General features: G+C 43.3%; 1 protein-coding gene across 2 annotated transcripts; it reads left to right on the top strand.

Moving 5' to 3' along the window:
- Positions 1 to 1040: 1040 nt before the first annotated feature.
- On the top strand, positions 1041 to 19350 carry MYL1 (myosin light chain 1). Of its 2 annotated transcripts, none has more exons than XM_048953800.1 (7): positions 1041 to 1296; positions 11891 to 11918; positions 15372 to 15515; positions 16895 to 17068; positions 17544 to 17621; positions 18137 to 18189; positions 19020 to 19350. In XM_048953800.1, the coding sequence occupies exons 1-6, from the start codon at positions 1177 to 1179 to the stop codon at positions 18163 to 18165; spliced, it is 573 nt and encodes a 190-aa protein (XP_048809757.1). In that variant the 5' UTR covers positions 1041 to 1176; the 3' UTR covers positions 18166 to 18189; positions 19020 to 19350. The 2 variants fall into 2 exon arrangements, with proteins under 2 accessions (XP_048809757.1, XP_048809758.1); XM_048953801.1 differs by lacking the exons at positions 1041 to 1296; positions 11891 to 11918 and adding exons at positions 10883 to 10997; positions 11616 to 11640.
- The last annotated feature ends 204 nt before the right edge of the window (positions 19351 to 19554 follow it).

Here is a 19554-nt window from a genome sequence, read left to right as displayed (position 1 = left end):
CTTAATCATACACAACAGGGGAAACTATCAGGTTCAAAAGAGTTAGAAAAGCTAATTTGTTGCGCTGAAAAGAGTCTGTGAGAACAGAAAGGCTCCTGCTCAAGGCTGTCTCCCAGTGAGACCGAGGGAGCACAGAGAGCATGGAGAACCATCTAGAGATGGAGGGGTAGAAGGATAAACACGGGAAAAAGGAAGGGCAATCAGACAAGGAGAGAGCAAAAATACCTCCAGTGGCTGCTGACTGGTTTCTGATCATAACTACTTTCTAACGAGGAAACCTTCTGTGGGGGAAAATATCATCCAGCTGACCTCCAGTCATCAGGAGCTCAGCTTATTCAAAGGAAAGGAAAAAAGATCAAAGGACAAATTTAAGCAGTGTCTTAACATGATAGAAAGGAATCGTGAGAGCAGCTGAGAAATGCTCAGGGCCCGGACAGGCGCCTTGGCTGAAGGTACTGCAGCATTTTCCTTATTTGTCTGCTTTATTTTTAAACACCCAGAGCCTTTGCTTGATCAACATCGCCCTGTAAATGAAGGAAGCAGAGGAGTGCAGGACTCTGGGGAGAGAGGCAAACAAGGTTGGAAATTGATGATCTTCCCAGCCATGAAAGTCAAAATGCCTGCTTGAAACCAAACCCTCTGGAGCACGACACAGGCATGGGGCAGAAGGGGAGGGAAGGAAAGAAGATTTATTACTTCAGCAGAGTTGAAATCCTGATGAGAAAAAAGAACCGTTCAATACATGCCCGAATGGCAACAGCAGACCTGAAAGCTGATTTGTCACATTTCCCCTCTACTTCTCATAAACTTTAAAGAACAACAACAAAAAAAAAAAAGCAGAGGAGGTGGCTGGGAGTTTTTAAAGGGAGGGAAAAAAGCCTCCGAAGTCCCTTGATCTTCTGAAGCCCTGAACTCTTATATTCCATTTATAGCCCGAGCTGGAATGACACCCCCCTTGATTAGGGACTGTCCAATCCAACTGCATGTGTCAGGATTGTACAAGGCACTAAGTGAAATATATATATGCCCTTATAGAGTTTAGCACACTGGGTCCACCTCCAGGGCACAGGCTGTAGCTCATTCCGACCACTGCTTCTCTCCCAGGAATCGTTTTCAGGGGGGGTCTTCAGGTTTTTTGGGGGAGCCACCTTCACTCTCAAGTTTAAGCAACACAAAATGGCACCTAAGAAGGACGTTAAGAAACCAGCAGCAGCACCAGCACCAGCACCCGCACCAGCACCCGCGCCAGCGCCCGCTAAACCCAAAGAACCAGCAATCGATCTCAAGAGCATCAAGGTAATGGATGAACGCGTGCTGATGGCTGACCCCAAACGCTCCCAAGAGGGAAAGTTAGCAGAGTTCTTGCTGAAAGCCGCAGTGAAATGTTGTGTGTGTTTGGTTCCCGTCTGGGGACTGCAGTGAAGTGACTAAGTAACCCTCGGGCAGTGGATTTCTTGAGCTGCTGAGCTTGTGGCTGTTTTGGTAGCTTGGAGGGGTGTGAGGCATGGCGCATGATTTAACTCAAGAGTGGAGCTTGGTGACTTCAAGCATATTGTGGAGGGTCACCCTCAGAACTTCTTACCAAACCAGTATCAGCCTGACTTGTTTAGTAAAGCTGAATTTACAAAGTTCTGCTAAAAACAAACAAACAAAAAACAACCCCAAGAAAACCCATGAAAATTAATCCCCCAAACCCTGAAGTAGGTGCATGAAGACTGGAAAAGGTTACTGGAACTTGGAATGAAATGCTTTCCCACAGCATGGCACTAAAAACAGACGTTATTGTGCAATTTCTCCTCAAAGTTCTTCCCAAATTTTTGCAATCACTCAATGACCCATAGGGCATGTGTTTTAAGATCAGCACTGCTTGTCTTTAAAAGCAGCAGAGATTAAAAAGATTCGGCAAGTTCACTTAATTTCATTTTCTCTGTACAACCAACACTGAAAAACACTGTGAGCTAGAAAGCCATGAATGCAAGTGCTTCAAGTTATTTCCTCTCACCTTTTCATAACTGCTCAAAATTCACAATTTGCTGCAAACTGAGAGTAAGGAAGAGGAAAAGGCTTCCACAGGTTTCCCTCTGACTGCATGCCCATTGGAACTCATTCTGAATTTAGACTTTGCATGCCATCCAGCATCACCGATCTTTGCCGTAACCCTCTGAAAAGAATTCCCCAAGCACTCCTCAAAGGGAAATCTCTATTTAGGAAAGAGTAGGGGGAGGTTAAGCAGTTAAAGAGACGAAGGGACAGACCTACTTCTCTGGGCTTGACTATAAATAGTTGTTCTCCACCTACCTGACAAGCTGATTGGTCCTGGGACCAATTTGCTGATAAGGAATCATGCCTACTACGAAGAAAAGAAGGAGTACAAGGACTCCTAATAGGACCTACTCATTTTAATCTCACGATGAATTCTGTTTAAGGTGCCTGAATACATGCAGTCTGTCATCAATACAGTCCCAGGATTATGACCCACTTAGTGAAATTCCTGAAGTTGCCTTTGATTTTCACCACCGGTAGCCAGTATTCTGCTGGAACAGCACATAGCTCCTCGTAAGATTGAAGCTGAACTCACTAGCAAAGCAAAACAAGAGCAAGAGGGGGGAGGAAAAAAAAAATGGAAATATTGAAAACAATCTTAGTGAAAGCCATACAAAAACCCACTGTTTTTGAGAATACCATCTAAAAATTAGATTAGACTTCACATTTTGCTCATCTCAAAAATGAAGGGGAACACAAGCTACATTGCCTGTGAAGTCATTTACTGTGATTTGATAGCTCTCTATGTCCAGTTCATTAGGAGAAAATAGAATTTTCAACTTCAGTGATCTCAGCTAATCTATCTTAACATAAATAGACCTAATAGTATATTACCAGCTAAAAAAATGGCAGTCTGCAGTCTAAGACAATCCAACTCACTCTTCTGCACAGACAGCTCTCCTCTACAGCAAGGGATTTGTGCCAACAGCAAAAAGAGAATGCTCTAGGTTTTATCAGATCCAATACGACAAAAGAGAGTCTTCTTAAATCCTTTTTTCTGATAGATCAGACAACGTTATTACTCTTTGAAGTGTGGAAAAACCTGGGCTAGCAAAACTTTCTTAACACTAATGGTAACACACAAGCATTACTATTGCCATTTGCAAATGAGTGAAGCTATGAGCAGCATGATGGAGGATGCAGGTCTGCCCTGCAGTGTGGCTGGCACAATCTCTGTCCCACCACGGCCTTAGCAGGCCAGGAAGCAACACAGTGGTGCAACACAGGCACAGAGAGCCCCCAGCAACGAAGGGCCCACCCAACTGCACAGTGATCACCATGAGGTGATGCAGGAGCCCACATTGCCTGTCAAGGGGACAGGTCCCTTCAGTCCCAAGCCTTTGCGCCACACCTGGACCTCCATGGCAGTCCAGGGTTGCTCAGATGGACATGGCACCTGTAGGATCAGCTCTTTGAGCACACAATAGGAACCACCACAGTGCTTTCGGCACATTGTCTAGCAGCAGGACTGGACAACCTCCTCAAGTGCCAGCCAGCCAGCCATCCTGGATTACCCATTTTCACTCACTGACACCTCAGGAAATTAGGGGAAATAGTCTTCTCTTCTAACCAATTTGACCAGGAAATGTATGGAGATGTATGTAATTGGGTACAGAAATACACATTCTCTGAGTTTTAGCTCAATCCCTTCTCTTAGCATTAATGAAATCCTGAATCCTTCCATTCAACCAGCAAAGCATCAGCACAGAAAAAGGCACCGCACCACTTCCACCAAAACTTAAGAGCCAGACAGTACCTAAACCTCAGCTTCTGACCAGGACTATCTTCTGATCAGCACCCTCTTCTGGAGCTCTTGTGCTGATCTACCAAGTGTGGAGTCAAAGCCCCAGCACTTTCAACAGCAGTATCAAATGGGCTCCCCAATGCTCACCAGGGGAATTATCAGTCATCTCAGAGCTTGCTGCAAACAAGGGATTCCTGGGATTACCGGGCTGTGGGGCCAGCAATGTTCTGGAGAGTCACCAAGTCAGTAGACACACAGAAAGGCTTCCTTAATTTTTACATCCAAGCTCCTTCTATTCATTACAGCTGGAGTGGGTAAGGGTAGAGCTGCCAAATCAGGGTTTACATCAGCCAAATAACCAAATCTGGCAGTGCACCTCATTTTCAATGGGTATCAAAAACCATAATATTCTCCAAAACAAACAAGAAAGATGTTACCCAATATTGCTGATCATTCTTTTGGGGATATTCCTCCCCTCAAACACCTTGCTTGGCCATTTTTTATGCAGTCCTATCTTGAGCCTCTTGGGATGCACGCTTTATAAGCCAAGATTAAGAAGTCTTAAGCTGGATTATTGCAAAAGTAGGCACCCAAAATCACCTAGCATCCTCAGAAGAGGCAATGGGCCTTTCACCTTCTCTTGTTACTACTGACCGTTCTCTCCATGCACACTTTAAATTAACCCAGTTGAAGGAAATGACTTAGTAACATACCAGCAGCTAGTGTGAGATTTGCTATTTTTGAGCACCATCTATTGACTAAAACCCTGAGTAACAGGAATATCAGACTGCTGAAGACTCAAGTCTCAGCCTTTCCCTCAGCTCACCCTAGGTTATAGGTTATAGTGCAACCGGGACAGAAAGGAAATCAAGGCAAGGACTGAGAACAGGAGGAATTCATTTCGATGTCAAAGATTAAAGACCTTTTTTCCCCTACTCAAGGAACAACAACTCTGAATTTGCTTCGCATAAGCCTTTCAAGTCTAAATTTATATTCCCCTTTTCCAAAAGTGTGTCCTGGGACTTTAATGTCAAATACAAAGGTTAAGAATTAAATCACTGACAGAAGAAGAACAGAGTGATGCACACATTGGAATATTACACTGGACTTCAACAGGAACCAACCATGATTAAAAGAATATACAACCATTTGAGTCATTTTGTTAAGAGACTCCTGGAATTTAGTACTTCAAACCGTAGGGAAGGACATTCCCCCAAAAGTTAGCTCATCTGTTTTGTTAACTTTCTTCGCATGTGCATGCCTCAGAAGGTCTGAGCTGATGAACAGCACTACTATGGAACATTTACAATGAGAACTTCTCAGGTGTTTGGTTTTGCAACAGAAGGCTAAACCTCACAATGTTCAAACCAGAAGCAGGTAGACAGTGTTTCCTCATGTTTAACCCTACCACTAACGTGAAGCGTGTGCTGCTTTTTTTCTTCTGGAATCTTGAAGGGCCCTTCCCAGCACATACATCCAGTTCTTGGATCAACACCAGCCTTGCATCACTGACCACAAGGCTTTGGGATCTGGAGATGCTCAGCTCAGTGCTTTTCTTTGTAGTGATTTGGATGCATAGCACTCCGATCCAGTGTCACACCAGGTCCTTTTCTTAGAGTACACCTGAGTGTCTTTCCCAAGTACCCATGGTGTAACTGATGCTCCTTTTTCACAGTGGTGTTTTCAAGGAGACTGATTATGCTGTACCCTATTGCAGATACACTAGCTGCATCTTTGGGGGAAAGTAACTCATAATTATCAGCTAACAGATATTTGCTAAGGCCTTGTGCAACTGCGTGATGCATGACAAAGCCTGCTGCATGGATACAAGCCTGTGTGATTGTTTTGTTTTTAAATACAGAGCTCTTAAGACTACAAAAAGCGTTTCTCCAAATGTCCTTAACTCTTAATACATTCAGTACTCAAGAAGGTCATCTCTGAACATGCACTGCATTGGATATAACCAGAGAGGTAAACTCACTAAATGCACTGACAGAAAACTGCTGGGCTGGAGGGCGAGCAGGGCTGCAAATGTCAGCTCAAGTGCTCAGAGAGCAATTGCACTGCAGACAAACTCCTTGTGAAGTGGCAGAATGAGAACAGCAAGGTTAACAGTAGCTTTGCTCATAGCATTAAGGGCTTTCTTAGAAACTGGCAGGTTCCTGGCTGAAATTTTTTGGCTCAGGCCTTTAGGTTATGCCTGACCCAACACCAGCGACACTCCAGATTCTTTGGGATGGACTTAGCTACTAGACAAGGTCACTGGTCCTAAGTGCCCTTCAGGTAGGAAGGAGACAAACACCAATAAGACCTCACCTTAAGAGACGTTGAATTATCTCCCCGACCATCCAGACCAGCTTCCTGAAGTGCTGTTAAGCAAGGAGCCCCGCAGAAATATATTTAGTCCATATATTTTAGGAAACACTGTCTTTAAATGGTTTTTCAGGTTAGCAAAGTAATGGCTTCCCCTCCCTCCCCCCCCCCCTTTTTTTTTTTGTAATTTCAAACAAGACCCATTCTTAGTAATTCACAGCTTTGGCAGCATGGCTTTGATGGCACTTAAGACAACCTTTGGAGGGTCCAAAGAGTGCCAAAACTTGGTAGAAACAACAGAGTTCAGAGCAAATGACAGAAAATCCCAAAAGCGCAACTAGAGTAATTTCAAGTGCTAGCAACAATTGCACTGCAGAGGCTTTCTCCCACCAACAGATTAATTGAAACAATCTAGCAGTACTTCCAGCAGCTTACAACCCCTTAGCACACAGAGAGATCACTACTGATAGCAATAAGATACTTGAGTTCATCTTACATAAGGTAAGAAGGTGACTAATTTGGCCCATGACTCATAAAGAAAGAAGCTGACTGTAAGCAGATATGAAACAGCCAAGATGGAAATTTGCCCCTGGTTCCTTGGGGCTTTATTACATCTCACACACATTGCCAAAAAACGCTCTCAGCTGGCTAGTTTGCTGCATAGCACCTAAATGTCAAGTAGCAGTAGCTTAAATGATGTTAATGCTCTACTACTGCCACTGGGAGGCACGTTAAAACAAGGCATCCCTTGGAGAGCAGCGTAGAGCTCCAGAGCCTCGCATTTCCTCGCACATCCCCTCGATTACACACATTCACGCACAACTAAACGCAATTAGAAAAGAGACACACTAACAAGCGAGCACAGCCGACTGTCCTTCCCACTGTGAAGCCAATAAAGCCTGTGCAAAATGCTATGATCAGCAGCTGCGACGCGTTTCACACTCAGGCATTTCAAAAGGGCACATTTAATTAATTGCCAAGGTTTATCTAAAAGTTCTTGCCTAACTGTAAAGTCGCAAACTTTCAAGTAAGCAAGGCACAAAGTTACAAAGAGTGCTCAGAGGGGAAAAAAATTATCACTATAAAACCCATTTAGCTAAAAGATGTAGAGCTGTTCTTCTAAACCTCACGGCATCTTATATTTCTCTTCCATACATTAGCAGTGTTCATCCTTATTCCTTCTCCTATTATATTCCTTGGCAGTTTCATTCTCAAAAAAGAGCTCTTTCTCAACGCTCACCCCCTCATGGTGTTTCTCTGTCTTACAAAAGACATGAGGCTAAATCCATCAGGCTGCTGATTTTTGCTTAAATGAAAAATAGCCTCTGAAATCCACAGCATCCATCACACCAGCTACTGAACCAGAGTGAGGGTCAGCAGCCTGCTTTATGGATGGGTTGGAGAGCTGTGTAATCGTGCACTCGATCATGTCTGTTAGAAAACATGTGCAGCTGTATGAACCAAGGAGGAGGCATTAGCAGTGAGCAGACACGTGAACTGCTACGGGCACAACCCCAGCTACATCCACCCAGAAATAAAAGAAATCCCTTGAGGTCTGAATGAACAGCTAAATATGTACCAAAAATCCTCAGGGACTGCCTGATCTTTCCCTCTCTGATTTTTAGAGACATCTGAAAAGTTCTCAATCACTCCTACAGAATCATTACCCTGAATTACCTGGTGGCTCCCTAATCCAAACCTAGCTACAATTCTCTTCTCTGTAACTCAGCCAAAGAGCAGCAAGCAGATGGAGCAGCTTTAACTCCAAGCTGGTTTAACTCCAAGCATCTCTCCCTGGTGTCTTTCACTTTGCCCAGATACTTGCAAAGAGCATAAAGTGGCCGTCCCTCAGCACAGCTGTACTTGCAGTGCCCTCCAGTCCAAAAAGGTGGGCACAGCACACAAGTTTGTGTGGATTGGGTCTTCTGCTTATCTGGTGATGAAGAGCCCCTGTCCACCCTTCTCTGGATAACTGGGATCTGGTCAGAACGTGTTCCATTAGCAATTAGAAGAATAGAAGATGGTCACAAACTACATAGTCAAATGCCTCAACCAAAAATAAAATGATACAAAAAAATAAGTCAGAAAAAAACAGCACTTCTCCTTGCTATAGCTGTCCTCCTCCTGGATGATAACCTCATTTGAAAGTAAGGGCAGAGCCATGTTTGACAAATACAGCTCCTACTGGTCTTACCATATATTGCAGTTCCTTCACTCCTTCATTATTATTTTAGCTGGAGGTTTTGGGGGATGGCATTTGTGTTAGTTCTATTTAAGAACTACATTTTATTTAAAAACATCCACACCACACTAAACTCCCTGAAATTTCACCTTCTTCCTAATGCCCTGAGACTCATCACACGTAAAACAAGAAGCGTTTAAAGCCCCCAACAAGCTCTGTAGGCTTAGAGGTTGTTAATTGAAATGTGCCCATGACAGATAACTTCTCTCCAGTGAAACAATGTCTAGGGCACTTTTGTTCAAGAATCAGTGACAAAATGAAGGGTTGATACGGTGCACAAGTATCTCCTCTTGTAAAACCTGAGTCAAAGTGTCATACAGTCAAGAGTGCTGTAGTGCCTGCTTATATGGATAACCCTCTCAATTTATACTTACTTGATAGCCCACTGAAGCCAGGTGGCTGGCTAATCCACGTATCAGTTTTCTCTGCTCAAGACAAACGCACCCCAATTATTTTCTTGTTGGCATTTAAAACCTTTTGGAATGGGTTTTGTTGCAGCCAGTAATAGGCTGGATCTGGAATCTAGAAGATATTCAGGAAAATTTTCCTTGAGCCAAAATTCAATCGTGTTTCCAGGGAAAAATTTTCCAGCCTCCAGCACTGCAGAGCAAGAGGCTGAGGGCAGGAGGAAAATTCCACAAAAGGCAACACGCTACTTTGACCCAGGCAACATTTCAGCTCTGCCAAAGTCTTTGGAGAGCTCCTCTATTAATGCATTGGGACTGATGGCCAAGGTCTATATTAGCTTTCTCACTGCCCGTGCTCGTGCCCCAGCCGGTTTTAATTAGGAGATCTGAACTGTGCTAAATCAATGCGGGCTAAATGAGACAAAAACATCAAATCCCTTTTCTGTGTAACCCCACGGCTGTGCCCTGCCCTGACTACGTCTCCATTCCCACATGATAACAGATCACAAGTAGCAGGACAAGCAAAAGAAGAACTGGCAGCAGAGTTATTTTTCGGGCTGTGTATGTTTTCCAAAGAATTCCCCCAAAATGCAAATAACCCATTTGGACAAAACATCTTCAAACAAAAATGCGTAGCTCAGAAAATTCTTTGCAGTTGTACCCTTAGATTTTAAGAGGGAAAGTAAGAAGTTAAAGTTGCAAGTAGCACTAATTATTTTGACCTATCTTGATTGTTCAATCTTTAAAAAAATATTAAGTCTGGTTGGATTTGATCATTTCCTTTTCATACTGAAAAAAGCTAAAACAGTTAAGCTTATCTCCAGGTTAACTAAATGAGCAACAGGAGAAAGTTTTTCACCCATCGCATTTTATCATTTGAAAAAAAGGAGTGGCAAGTGCAAAGCAAAGGAGAATGGATGTTAAGAGGAGTGGTTTGTAAGAATGGAGTCTCTTGCTGTAGCACAATCTTCCCATCCCGGCTCCATGAACCTCCTCATCCAGTTGGAGTGACAGAAAGGAAGCAAAGTTTGGAGCAGTTTTCCCTCATTCTTTTACTTTTCATTGCATCAGTTCAGAGATGTGAGCCAGGCTTGGAAAGTGTTGTGTTATAGGAATAGGCCTTTGCTACTGGAGAAACTGTACAACCTCCCCCTTCTCCAGCTTATCCTGAAACTCTCACTTGTAATCCCACCAGGACCACCCTGCAGCCCAAAAGCCACTGCTGTTTTTCCCCTCCATGACCAATTTAGTCCCCCTTCCAGCACGCAAAGCTTGACAGGCGTCCTTGCTTCAATCACAGCTTCTTCCACATACCTGCACCACAAAAACCCCTTCCATTTCTGAACCTCAGCAACTCCTCCTCTCATCACACCAGTAAGCTCTGAAGTTGGCATGCTAGGGTCATAAGTCAAGCCCTAAAAGGAAGGTGCCCTAAATTCCTCACTGCCCTGCATAGTACACCCCCTCATTAGCTGCAAACCTTGTAATATAGTTGGGTCCAGACGTGTGCATAAATTGGCCTTTAGAACCCTTGAAAACTTGGAAAACACAAGCAGCGCAGTGGAAGATCTTGGATTGGACACCACCTCAACAAGCAGGTGAACCTTCTTCCCAGCGCCAACACCTAGATTGCACCAAAAAGACAAGCAGCACCACTCATCTAAGGCAGATCTCTGCATCATCCAAATAAGGGCTTGAGAAAAGCCAGCAAAGGAACAAGCAGTACTAGTGATTTCATGGGCTTTGAAACAAACCCAAAGCATGCTATCCAGCTGCACCTAACACACAACTTGCAAGCCACGTGTAAAACAAGCCAGCTGGGCAAACGCGTGGCACCTCTTGCCCTCAGCGCTCCTCGATTGCTGATTTCATAGCTTACTGGAGAAATAGGAGCCTTTCCTATCTTGGTAGGCCTGGACAAGGAATATCCACTCTTGATGGTCCAGACCCAGAAAATGCTGACACGATCCAAACTTGCTGCTTGCTACTCCCTGCCCCTCTCCAACCTCCTAAAAATAGTCCTAAGATGTCCATCAAGGCACGGTGCCTCCTGTCACTTTGCCCTAAGAAAGCTAAAGAACTCACCGAGGGGAGGGGCAGCTTCCTTCTGACACCTAATCCTGGCAATGCCGTCAGCGCTGCCAGATAAATAAGGGGAAGAAAGGCCAGGAAAGCAGGACCACTCTGAGACCTCTCAGCTAATCCCTCCGGCCCGTCCGCCGCTCTCCTTGTCCATCTCTCAATCATGGTGGGTCCACTGCAAAGCTAATTATTAGCAGCGAGCCAGCGTATTTTATAGGAGTAAATTCAGCTTCTTGTTCATGTTGGTTCTGGGGGGAGGACAGGGCGGAAGACGGCAGTTGAGGTTTGCTTGATTTTCCTTCGCAATATTTTTAATACAAGAATGTATCGTAGTTTAATGCTTTATGAAACAATGTACTGTCAAAAGCTAACTGAAACACAAGCTTGAAAGGTGCGATTTATTTTCTATGTTAATGTAAAGGAAAAAAAAAAAAGCTGCTAGTTATAAATATTACTTCAAAAGGTTGTACTTAAGTGAGTCTGTTCTAAAGTAATAAGTGACCTGGTGGTACATAAACAGCCTGTTTGTTAGTTAAGAAACTTCAGATTGTTATTGCTTCTGGCCACAACTTTGGTGTTCCCAGGGATGCAGGTTTTTACAAGAATCCTAAAACAGGGGCCTGGGGATGCATTTTTACATGGCAGGTTGCTAGTTTGGGTTTCTGTGGCAGAATTACATGAGGCAAGACATAGGAGAACACTCAGCTACCTTGAGCTATTTGCTTTCTCTCAGTGCATTTTCAGCAGTACTACTTCTTTTTTTTCTTTCTCTTCCCCACTGCAGTCCTTCACACCTGACCAAATCAATGGTAAGTGAAACAAAAACTAAACTAACAGGGAGCAGGAGGGGGGAACATAATGGCTATCGAAAAGCTAAACGTTCACTGGTCTTAAGAGCTCTTTTGCCATCTGCATCACTTCTGTGCATCTGTCAGGCCACATTTCTTTGCTGTCTTGGAAGATACTCATGGATTGAGCTGGATGCTTTAGAAAACAAGCAGGTTCTCCCCCAGCCCCCCCTTCCTAAGCTATTTTTTGTGATTGATTTCCTTCCAACAGATCGAGTTCTCCAAGGAGCAGCAGGATGGTAAGTTACAAGACAGCTGATGTGCTTTACATGTATGTGAGTTCAGACAGGAGCTACAGTCTTGAAAGCTTAAACTCTACCAAAAGATGAGCTAGGGCTTCATTCACCTAGTATAATTCACAACACTCTTGACTTCAGAGTTGCTGTGCTGACTTAAACTGAATAACAATGTGGCCTCAGATTCACACGTTATTTATCTGGGGGCTTATATGCCACCAAAGTTGACAAGTATATGACCTGATGTGCGAAGGGGAGATACAATGGTGCTACCACTTCTACCTGCTGAACACTTTCCAGCAGGGCTGGCTGCTCATAAGCAAGCTCAAAATGCTTTTTTTTTTTTTAATTTATTTTCTTAAAGCTATGAGGCAGTTGAAGACAGAAAAAATAAAACAAAATAAAAGGAAGCTGAAAAATTTAATTTAGCTGTGCATTTATATGAAGAGAAAACATCTCACTGCAGGCTCACATGTCACTTTTGCTAGGAGATGCTATGGAAGAGGGGGCAGAGAGGCTATTTTATGTTAAATATATTCACGAAGCATGGAAGTGGCTGGCAAATAAGTGACTCATGAACTGTCACAAAATGTAATTAGTCAGTGCACTACAGTTCTCCAGCATCTCGCATTATTTACATTTCTTTTGGTGAACTGCTGAGAAGCAAGTCAGAAACTCACCCCCACTTGAGCCCTAGGAACCTAAACGTGTGTTTTAACTACCTTAAAGAGGCACTTGGATTATATTAAATAATGTGGACTTCAATACCTCTCAAAAATGCAGTAGCAATTACAATAGTCTTCTCACTGTGAAGAACTTATTTGGAATGGAATACTCAAGAATTTACTAGAGATCCAGAGGACAGGGAACAACTTGAAGCAAAGGTTAAAAGAGCTCTAAGCTTCCCAAATATCAGCCTGTTCTATCTTAAACCATCAAAACCAACAGGGAAAGATACTCTGAAGCAAGTAGGGCTGGAACCATTCTTCTTCATGACATCCAAACACGCAAAACACTTTCCTTTGTGGCCAGGACTCCTCATTGCTTTGCAATTTTAAAACTTCTACAGAAGCGTAGGGAGTTGAAAGAGACATGTCATCAATTCAAAACTGACACATCTAACAAAAGATGTTAAAAAGACAAAAGATTTTTATCAGCTTTCTTCCGTATTTCAGACCATCCAGCTGCTATCTTGCTGCAGTGACTAAGGTAAACAGAAGAGTAATTAAAGTCCAGTTGAGAGAAGGAGAATTTCCCTGGAACAGAGCTGACCCACCCTCAGTTGCTATTTCCATCCATGCAAGCAGCTGGTTATTGCCCTCCTTACAGAGGGATTTTTACACTTGCTTATTCCAGCAGAGGTATAAACAAGGACTACCTACAAAAAAGTAACCGAAGATACGGCAGTGATGTTCACACCTAAGGCAGAAAAAATTTCTGAGCTAGGGAGCTGTGTTCAGAGCCCAGTGAACATAAAACTTCATGGGATTTACAGAGTAGGGAAACCCCGATGGCTTTTCTAATAACAAAGAGGCATTGCTCTATACTTTGCTCTGGCTAAATGTCAGGAATGCACCAGATGAAAGATCTGATCGCACAGTATAAATCAGCATAGCTCTATCGACCACAGTTGCAAGAGCAGAAGCTGATATGAAGCTGGTATATTTTAAGGGGAAGCTCCACACAGGTCCAGAAGGCCTTGATTTCATAGTCTGCAGTAAAAGCTGTAAGGGGAGAGGGCTAATAGTAAAGGGGTATAGGTCTCACACACCAAACAGTAAGATGATTAGTTTCAGATGTATTAGATTACAGCCTAGCAGGTTGTACATCCCGTATCAGCAGTTCTGCTGGATGCCAGAATCTCCTGCAGTAGCGTGGTTTATGGATGGCTAAGGCAAGAGCCTAAGCACCTCTGTGCCATATGTTCCCAGCACAAGACGAATAAGGACATGACTTGATGTGGTTTGTTACTCCTAAATATGCCCTGAGGCACAAAGGACATTCCACCTACATATACTGTAAGACAGACTCCTCTCTAGCTGCTGGGAGACCATCACAGCCAAGGGAAGGGCACGCGTTTGGCTCACTTGGAGTCAAAACATAGCACCGTCAGGCATGGCAGATCAGCAGAGGTAACAGCACAGACCAAGATGCTCCAGACATACAAGGTTCAAAGACTGCCTTTCAGCTAAGCCTTAGGTTTTTTTTGTTGTTGTTGTTTTGTTTTTCAAATATCTTGGTTTACTGCAACAGTAGTCTAAAAAGCTTGAAGAATTAAGATGATTAACACGGAGCTTTGCAGATAGACAATGTGATAGGCAACTGCCCGCACTGATTTTTATAAGAGAAATGTTAGCAAACCAAAGTACTTGGTGAGCAGCAAGGGCAGAATAAAGGAATGTTGATAACCTGGCATCACTAAAAGAAACAAAGTCTTGAAGTTGTACACATTGGGAATGCACCATAATAAGAAACCACACAAGCATTGCCTAGACATTCACACTTCTTTAAGAAGTGGGTACAGACTGCAAGTGGCAGACAAAGGAGGGAATAAGTTATTCTGTGGTTCTACTCTATGATTCTTAATGATTCAATTCTCCCTCTGCAACTGCCTGAAAGGAGGCTGTGGCAAGGTGGGGGGACTGGCCTCTTCTCCCAGATAACTTGTGATAGGACAGAGATCTTAAATTGTGCCAGGACATTCAGGTTGGATATAAGGAGAAATTTCTTCTCAGGGTGGTCAGGCACTGGAACAGGCTGCCCAGGAAGGCGGTGGAGTCTCCTTCTGCAGAGGGTTCAAGAAATGTGGAGATGTGGAGCTGAGCAGGCGCGGTGGGGATGGGATGATGGTTCAACTAGATATTCTTAATGGTCTTTTCCAACCTTAATGGCTCTATGATTATGAACACAGGTGGAAGCGTCATTGTAGGGGAGCTTTAAGGCAGAGCAGAAGGAGGAGCACTTAAACTCTACTTTCTAGTTCCCTGTTAGTAGCATGTGGTTAAGATGCTGAAATGGCAAGCAGAACCCACTGAATCAGGCAAATATTTTGTGCAGCTAGGTACTGTGGCAGAATAGTCACAGTCTTCAGATAAGATATACAGTGGATTATTCAGTCATCTTCTGCTGCTATGTCAAGTAAAGAAACTTGTTCTTGAATGGTAAGGGCTGTAGAAAGCTGATTTCACTGTGTTTGAAATAACTACAAGGTCCATTGCAAAACTGCCGGCGGCTTTTAGAGTCAAGAAAGCTACAAATGGTAGTTATAAAAGTTTAAAAATAGTGAAATCCAAATGTCAGAGAGGAGTTTTTCTTGGAACTGCAGGCCAAAAATTCCCCTGCTAACTGCCCTGGAGTCGTTGGAACAGTACCAGCAGACAACAGGCTCACAGCTTTGTCAGTAATGGTCAAATCGTAGCCGCCTGCCTCAATCTAACCATTGCTCTTCCTTTGCAGACTTCAAGGAGGCCTTCCTCCTCTTTGACAAGACAGGTGATGCCAAGATTACCCTGAGCCAGGTCGGAGACATCGTTCGGGCACTGGGACAGAACCCCACAAATGCTGAGATGAACAAGATCCTGGGCAACCCCAGCAAAGAGGGTAAGAACCACGCTCTCTCTCTTGGGCCCTTTTTCAAGCTGGGGAACTGATTGGGAAACATCAGTACTTATGTAGGAGGGAGATTGCTCCAATAGGGAAGCAAGGCAGGTTCTCCAGAAGCAATATGGGGAATTTTGTGCCTCTTTGTGACCCAGACTGCTCAGCAAGTGTCTATTTCTAGCAGCAGCTCTTTTGCATTAGCTGAGACATTCCCACAAGAGTAGAAACCCAACTGATTATTTTAGCTGAACAGAACAGCCTTTTTAAAACTGCTACAAACCTAGACATGCACAGCACACATGGCAATTTATTACTGGACATTTACTGTCACTTTCTATTTCCTTTCCTCTTCTGTAGAGATAAAAAATGCTAACTTTGTGATAATCTCCTACTAACAAGGACTTGACTCCAGGACATCCCCAGTTTCATTCCAACAGTACATATTAGGATAGGCTAAACAATACCCAAACCCTCAGGCCTGGAAAGAGAGGCTCTAAAGAACAGTTTGTAAGTCTTGAGTTAAGCATTAGCATCAGTGGGAAGTGCTAAGCAAAAGACTAATACTGAGCTGAGACGGTGCTCTAAGCAACTGTACCAATAACTGAACAACATCTTTAGTGAAAAAGATGGGTAGTAAAATAGTTTCTGTAACTACCTACTCAAAAATCTCTTATATTTCCATCTATTACATTCCATCCTTGCCCAGATGAAAGCTGCTCCTTGAAAGGATTTAAATAAATTCAAAAAAGCCTTCTGGCAGCCTTGCCATCTGGGGAAGGCCTCACTGAAGACCTCGGCTTCTGGCTCGTGAAAACAAATGGGCAAGATGCACTAAGCTCGTAGGGCCTTAAACCTCCACAATGAGTATGTTGAATAGCAAATTTGGATACCACCTCCACTGGGCATCCTATTTTTAGTTTGTTTATACTTGTGCCAAGTCACGTCTAAGAGAACCTGACGAGGCCAGTAACATGATGTTGAAAAACACAGGGGCTTTAAGACCCAGAATCTCACTCTTCTTGCCCTAAACCCTAAGCAGTAGGAAAGGAGTTCTGTTTCACTGTATTCTGTAGCTCCCCCATTGCCAAAATCTTTTTAAAGATCAACTCATGTAGCACACTTCATTTCTGAAGGAAATATATACACAACACACACATACTATATAAAACCATGGGAAAAGTGGAGTAGAGAAAAGATGTGACAATTCAGATGGACTCAAAAACTCCCACGATAAGAGAATCCAGATGCTGCAGAGCAGCCAAATCCTGTGGCAAAAGGGGCACGCAAGTGAGGTGGGAGGCTTTCCCAAATTTCAGTGTGAATATCCCAGGTGAACGTTCGAATGCCTAGCAGCACTGCAACTGATGCTTTCTTTTCAGAGATGAACGCCAAGAAAATTACCTTTGAAGAGTTCCTGCCCATGCTGCAAGCAGCTGCTAACAACAAGGATCAGGGTACCTTTGAAGACTTTGTTGAAGGTCTGCGTGTTTTCGACAAGGAAGGCAACGGCACAGTGATGGGGGCTGAACTCCGCCATGTACTGGCCACGCTGGGTAAGGGGTTGTCACATCTGTGAACACAGAAAACAGCTGCTGTTTCAAGGCATGAGAGAGGGAGGAAGAATGTCCTAATTAGCTTAGAGAGATAGGAGGCTGCTACCCGAGGCTCTGAGAAAACTGATGCAAAGCAACAGAAAGATCAAAAGCAAGAGTTTTACTTCTAAACTCAAATTAGGTACCAAAAGGGTTCACTGAGGGACAGAGAGAAAAGGCTGAAAACTCTAGTGACCGAAAGCACACAGATAGAAGATGTGCTGCATAGTTCTTGACTCTGTAAATGACTAGGAACCCTATGTCTGCGTGCACATGCAGAACTTGCAAAGAAAGTTAAAATAAATAAATCTTAGCTCAGCAACAGATCTTCCTGTATTACCCCAGAAAAGAAAAAAAAAACATTTGGAAAAGCTGCAGGATTCAGCCTGAGCTGCGTGTCTGTTTAAGAACTGACCAGGCTGCCTTCATTCTTCAGGTGAGAAGATGACAGAAGAGGAAGTAGATGAACTGATGAAAGGTCAGGAAGACTCCAACGGCTGCATCAACTACGAGGGTATGTGTACATGAGGGGGTTCAACACCCTCTCGTCCTACGTTTCATCCCTGAGTTTCATTGCAATTGGCTCTTAATTTCTCTGGCAAATTGGGTGGGCAATGCTATAGCTGAGTTACATTGAAAGGTTTATGTGTTAAAATGATGTGCTTAGCCAGCAGTCACATCACAGGAAAGGCTAGGTTCAGCCACAGCAGAGAAGACTACTGTTGTTAGCCCTGGGTCTCCAGACTGACATTCTGTAGAAAAGCTGCCGTAATTGGCAGTAAACTGGCCCTCAGCTAATGCTTGGGCAAAGTGTTCCATTTGACATTTAGTCTCATCACATCCAAGCAGGAAGAGAATTTAGTTTGAACAGTACTAAGCACTTCAAACTTCCCATCACGTTACAAAGTTAAACCTGATCAGAAGAGTTCCTTTTCAACACCATGAGCTCCTCAGCAGCTCTTGCTTTTGAAGGTGTCTCCTGATGTATTTGCTGCTCCTTCTAACTATCACATCTTTATTTTTCCACAGCATTTGTAAAGCACATCATGTCTGTCTAAGTGGACACCCCCAGATAACAAACGGTACGTTCCCATTTGCATGCTTAACCTTGACTCTTCGCTACGCTTAAAGGCTTCTTCTTGCCCATGGCCAGACATAGGTTATGAAATCAGCATGACACTGTCTCACCAACAATAAAATTAAACTGCTGTCCAAGAGAAAAAACAGCACAGGAAAGCAGATCCCTGGTCTTATTCCCAGCCCTACAACTGGTCAGAAACTCGGGTGGCATTTCATGGATTTTTCCAACAGCCAGATCATGAAAAAAGGCTCAGTTTACCTGTGAACATGAAAATACTTTGAGCTTAAATATCATTCTAGATTTCTGTTGTCATACAAGAGGAGAGCCTACACTATGCAAGTTGACACCTTGAGACACAATCAGAAAAACAAATCCAAGCAACACCTCCTGCTAATTCAAAGCTTATTGTGGAAAGAACAGCCTGACTACTTTTGTGAATGACTGAGAAACAGGTCTCCAAAAGAAATGAAGTAATTATCTTTAGAAAGTATTCTAAGAGTCATAGTCAATAACCAAAAGAAGGCTCGGATTTGGCAGTATTTCTACAAGCAGAGGGGGAAAAAAAAGCAATAAGAGAAACAACACAACCCACAACCTTGATATGCTTCTGATTTGTCAGCAGAACAGCTCAACACTTCCCTTTAAAATGCAACAAGATACCGTGGGTATGTGGGCTCCTTTGACCTATGTTATGCTATGTTGGGAGAGAATTCCAACTCGCATACAACTCAACAGACATCTCAAAAGCAAAATCAAGAGCTCCATTTGTCATTTTGCAGTGTTTCCTCAGCCAAAGGTGATTTCTAATTGTACTCTCCCATTCGTCCCTAGAACAAGCCCAATTCAGAAAGACCAGATGGATCCTGAGATCCGCCTGAGTGAAATTCTTGCTCTGGCAGTTATCATCAACATGGAAATTGAAAGGACTGGACAATATGCCTCCAAACCCTCTACTTTTTTTTATTATTTTTACCAGTGCATCTGCAGGCATTGCCTCTGGGTCACTTCCAAAAACTGAACTTTCTCCAAGGAGAGTTGGATGGAAAATCTGCTACCATCCAGCATTCACAAATCCCAAGCATCTCTTTCCATGTTGTTTCCCATGAAAGAATGTAAACCTTTGGAAAAATAAAGCATCAATAAATCCCTGTTGTCACTTCGAGGCTATACAGTCTTTTTTACCCCCTCTAAACCTATTCAAACCTACTCAAACAAGCACTTAATTTATTTCTGTATGTTGTACTTCACAAAATAAAGTCTTATTTGAAAAAAATATATATATATTTGAACATCTTCAAGAGGTCACTGCTTAATATGGATGAAAAGTGCTTTACTGGTGGACTGGGAGGAGGAATAGTCAGGAAGC

This window comes from Lagopus muta, chromosome 8 (assembly GCF_023343835.1).
Source record: "Lagopus muta isolate bLagMut1 chromosome 8, bLagMut1 primary, whole genome shotgun sequence".
In the NCBI taxonomy this organism is placed as follows: Eukaryota; Metazoa; Chordata; class Aves; order Galliformes; family Phasianidae; genus Lagopus; species Lagopus muta.
The sequence above is the reverse complement of the archived record's forward strand: the minus strand, read 5'-3'. Positions and strand labels throughout refer to the sequence as shown.